Source organism: Notothenia coriiceps, unplaced genomic scaffold (assembly GCF_000735185.1).
Source record: "Notothenia coriiceps isolate Sejong01 unplaced genomic scaffold, NC01 NC01_scaffold00019353, whole genome shotgun sequence".
Lineage (NCBI taxonomy): Eukaryota > Metazoa > Chordata > Actinopteri > Perciformes > Nototheniidae > Notothenia > Notothenia coriiceps.
In genome coordinates, this window is record NW_011352054.1 from 678921 (window position 1) to 683534 (window position 4614).

Here is a 4614-nt window from a genome sequence, read left to right on the forward strand (position 1 = left end):
GTGTGCCTTCTCATTGTAATAAAAAAGGCTAAATAGTAATGGACCCAGGTTGGAGCCTTGTGGAGCTCCACATTGAAAATTCATTCTGGACTACTACAGCCATCTAAAACATTTCAATTTGATATCAGATTTATAAAGTAGAGATATGAGCAAAACAAAATAAAAGTAACTCCTATACTTTGTGGATATTGTAGATTTCTACAGTCCGGCCATGATGGGTCTGAAGACCGACCAGGAGGTTCTCGGGGAGCTGGTGAAGGCTAAATCTCCTGCAGTCGGACAGTTAATGGACCAGTATCCCGGCATTTGGACGCTGGTGGTGTCTCGTTGGTTCATCTGCCTCTACATCGACGTACTCCCAATTGAGGTGAGGAAAAGTTGGGGTTTAATAGTATAGACAAATAAGGAATTCAAGCAATGTCGAAGCACTAATTTGTCTTGTTCATTGTTCGTACAGACAGTTCTGCGGGTCTGGGATTGTCTTTTCTACGAGGGCTCAAAGGTTCTTTTCCGTGTTGCTCTGACTCTCATCATTCACCACCAGCCGGAGATCCTTCGCGCTCGTTCACTAACGGATGTGTGCGAGTGCTTCAAACAAATCACCTGCGGAGCTTTCACTCTGGACTGCCACACCTTCATGCAGGTGCGATGAGAAAGGACATTATCATTGGCTGTTGTTACATGGGATAAGAGATGTTTGAGCATTAGCTCTCCTCCACTGGCAAACTTTAGCAAAAGGTCCACCTGCTTTAATCCCTTTTTTACATAAGGGATTATTCTGGTGAATACTTTGACAATGGATCTAATTATAATTTGGTCTAGAATACTGTATGTACACAAATAGTGAAACATTCAGACGAAAGTAAACTGAGCCCATTTCAAAATGTCTTGTTTTATCCAGGTAACATCTCCAAATACAAATATAATCTAATTTCTACTATATAAAAAAAATATGTAAAACCAGGAATTGACATTCAAGAGGCAAAAATCAACATATTTCTGGAATTTTTTCTTAAAAGAAAAATAATTTAAAATGATCAATGTTGTTGCAGTAACTGTTTCAGATCCTAAGTGCTTTGCATAATGGTTGGTTCATTTTAATTCAACAGTAGAAAGGGAGGTGTGTGGCGTAGTGGGTTGTGCGTAGGTGTTCGGATCAGGGGGTCACAGGTTCAAATCCCACTGCAGTCAGCATGTCGTTGTGTCCCTGGGTAAGACACTGTACCCCTAAATTTCTCCTGTGGGGATTGCCCACAGTATTGAGTATGTAAGTCGCTTTGGATAAATATAATGTAGAATGTACTAAAACGCTGAATTAGCCTGGCCTCCCTGAGAAGTCAGGTTGCACTGAGGAGAAGACATTTACCAAAAGTATTATGATCAGAAAAGGAGGTGTCATGTAAAATATTCACAGTTTTTTCAGATTATGACAAATTGAAGCCACCCCTGGGATAGGAGTTTATCCAGAGCCTGGTAATTATAGATGAGGTGTTTACATGAGGCTTATTCTGACTGAGTTTTTAAGGTGGGGAAAATTACAGACTTTTTGTAAACACTGCTTAGTGTATACTCCTGTAAAGGAATAATTAGAATCAATTGCGTGACATTATCTCAAATTCTCTTTCTACAGAAGATATTTACCGAACCTGGGACCCTGTCGATGGGAACTGTCGATAAACTCAGAGAGAAATGCCGACAGCGAATACTGGAGGAGGAATCCGGACGCCGGTAACATTTTGGATCCACCCTTTCTCACTGGATTAATAAAAGCCTTTCATTCAGTGTAAGTAGACAACACTTTAATATCAGGAAGAATTAACTATTTCCAAATGAACTACTCATGGATTTTTTCCTTCTGTTATACGTTTCTATATTACTCTCTAAAGTAATTTGCTCATGGTCTCACATTTCTGCTGCTATAAATACTTCAAGATCACCTGATGCTAATGTGTTTAAATTGGCCATTGTTTTTATTACTTGCACTATTGTATTGTAACTTAATAATAGTAGGGAGTGGTTTTATTATTGTGGAGGATAATATCTGAGAATAATAATGTATATAATGATAAGATGTGTCTAATGGAAAAGAGTTGTTGATGTCTCTTGCACTGAAACACTATTGAAACTGTACTTTCTGAAGTAAAATTAGATATATTCATTTACAGAACTGTGTGTTTTACTCTATGCTAGAAACCTAACACTAGCTGACCTAAAGAAATGCCTGTGCCAAACAAAGATAAAGAAAAAAGCTTCTTGTAAACCTGGGGCCTGCGGGCTGTTTTAACAGTTACATAATGTTGTCTCGCACCTTTGGACAACTTTCCTCCTCCCTGCATGTACAGAGACAAACTTATGAGCTCAGATGTGATAAAAAATGAACGGTGCTAAAACATTACAGTTCAGAGTCCTGCAAGCTTTTATTTCAGCTGTCTAGTTAGAAGAGGATTTACACCGCGAGGACATAGAACCTGAATGACTGAAAAATCTAATTACATTTTACTGAAGCTATACAAAAACTGGTTTAACAATAACAAAAAAAAGGCACATTTATTATTGACAGTTATATAAATAAGTCTATGGTAGAAGGAATTTAAAATAATGCATTTCTAGAATACAATTTCCAATTATTCTAGACCAAAATAACGTAGGAACCGGTTTCACTGCTGAAGTACGGAAGAGGATTAGGGCCATATGATTTTTTTTGTGAGGATTTGAAAAGAAAACGTTTTTTTTTTGTTCTGAGAAAAAAAAGAAATCAGAATTCTGACTTTCTCAGAATTCTGACTTCTTCCTCAGAACAAAAAAACATAAAAAATGTTGGGAGAAAAAAGTCAGAATTCGAACTTTATTCTCAGAATTCTGACTTTAAAGTCAGAATTTTTTTTCTCCCAAAAAAACACTTTTTTTTTGTTCTGAGAAAAAAGTCAGAATTCTGAGATTAAAGTCAGAATTCTGACTTTTTTCTCAGAACAAAAAAAAACAACATTTTTTTCAAATCCTCCCAAAGAAAATAATAATGTGGCCCTAATCCTCTTCCGTACTGGAGCGTGTAGTAAAGACAAAAAAAAAAGTCTCGTTCATTCAGTTTTATTGACCTCTTCTTTAGAAAACAAACAGTTCAAACAAATCCATTAAAACCTTATTAAATAACTACATGAATATTTAGATGAGGGAGAAAAAAACATGGGAAAAAAAATATCTTTACTTTCTCCTACAACATCAAACAATGCATTTCTATGGTAGTAAGGGTACATGAAGGCTTGGTGAGACACAGGGTCTCGACATGGCAGCACACGGTGTCAGTGAGTGAGTCCCTCTGTGGTATTGGCTTTACTTTCATCCTATCTATGTCACTGCGGGGAAGGCACTGATAAACACTGACCGGAGCATTTTGGCCTCTTGAATCATTACATGGGGCCGTTTGTTTGTCAGAACATTAGTGCAACTTCTTTCACTTCAGAAGCTAAAACCCAAGTGGAAAAGAAAACAAACAAAACCACCCGGTGGAGTGTAACACGTCGAAATGTTTACACTCAACAGATGTTTACATCCACATAAACTTCACTTTCTAACAGCAAACCCCAAGTGTGGCTACAATGACCTTAAAGAATAGTTTGACATTTTTAGTTACATGATAAGATAGAGGAAGATGATAACCACTCTCATTTCTGAACTGATTGAATTAGTTTAGTATAAAGACAGGAAACGGGAGGATCAGTTAGCACTGCTTGTCAAAAGTTAAGAAATCTGCCCACCATCACCTCTAAAGCTCACTCAGCACAATATATCTAAGATTGATTTGTTCAATACAAAAACGTGAATCGCAAAAACATGACATTGTGGATAAATGGGAGGGTTAGGTGCTACAGAATATTTCATTGTTTACACTTTGCACAGATTAATCAACAGAGTAAATAGGCAAGTTTTAGAAGTGCTGGTAGGCTTTTGGATTTACTTTGACAGAGCCAGGCGAGCCATTTCCCGCTGTTGCAAGTCTTTATGCTAAGCTAGGCTAACCAGCTGCTCGTATTAGCTTTACATTTACTGTGCAAGTGGTATCAATCTCGTTTTTCCCCCAAAAAATGTTGAATTATTCTTTCAAATGGAACCAACTACTTTACAAAAAGTTCACAACTGCATTTTCAGTCTCCATACAAAATGTGCCGAGTACCGTTAAGAGGAAAATCACTAATCCCAGTAAATAAAATAAAATTCAAGCTACGAAGGGGACTTCTTGCATATCCTTTTTAGAGTCGGGTTAAGGTGTGTTACATAAAATCTGCAAACTTGCACTAAATGTAGAGTTACAATAAAAAAAACGTCAGATCATTTCAGTCTGAAGTGGACTGCCAGAAATATTCCCTTTTATATTAACAAACTTCATTTATGGCAAGACCACTAAAAATGGTCGCCCTATAGCCGATAAGAAAAAGCTAAAGTAGCTATTTCCTCAAAATCACACAATCCCTCAAAATTCCTTTCAGAGAAATCATAAATAGTACATATTGAGAACACTAACCTCTGATCAACATCCGCCCTCTCCCTAAGAGTACTAGTTTTCCTTCACTTCCTTACAATCTCCTAACAAAGCCCCTTTCCTTTTTTTTTTTTTTT

The 4614-nt window shown here is 37.1% G+C and overlaps 1 protein-coding gene across 1 annotated transcript in view; it reads left to right on the plus strand.

Annotated features, from left to right (window-relative positions):
• LOC104951940 (growth hormone-regulated TBC protein 1-A-like) overlaps positions 1-2162 on the plus strand; it is a 7091-nt gene extending 4929 nt beyond the window's left edge. Inside the window, exons 6-8 of the mRNA XM_010778676.1 lie at positions 195-367; positions 458-643; positions 1631-2162. Coding sequence (XP_010776978.1) covers positions 195-367; positions 458-643; positions 1631-1732 — 461 coding nt within the window. The 3' untranslated portion in view covers positions 1733-2162. The remainder of the gene's footprint in view (positions 1-194; positions 368-457; positions 644-1630) is intronic.
• Positions 2163-4614: the final 2452 nt, after the last annotated feature.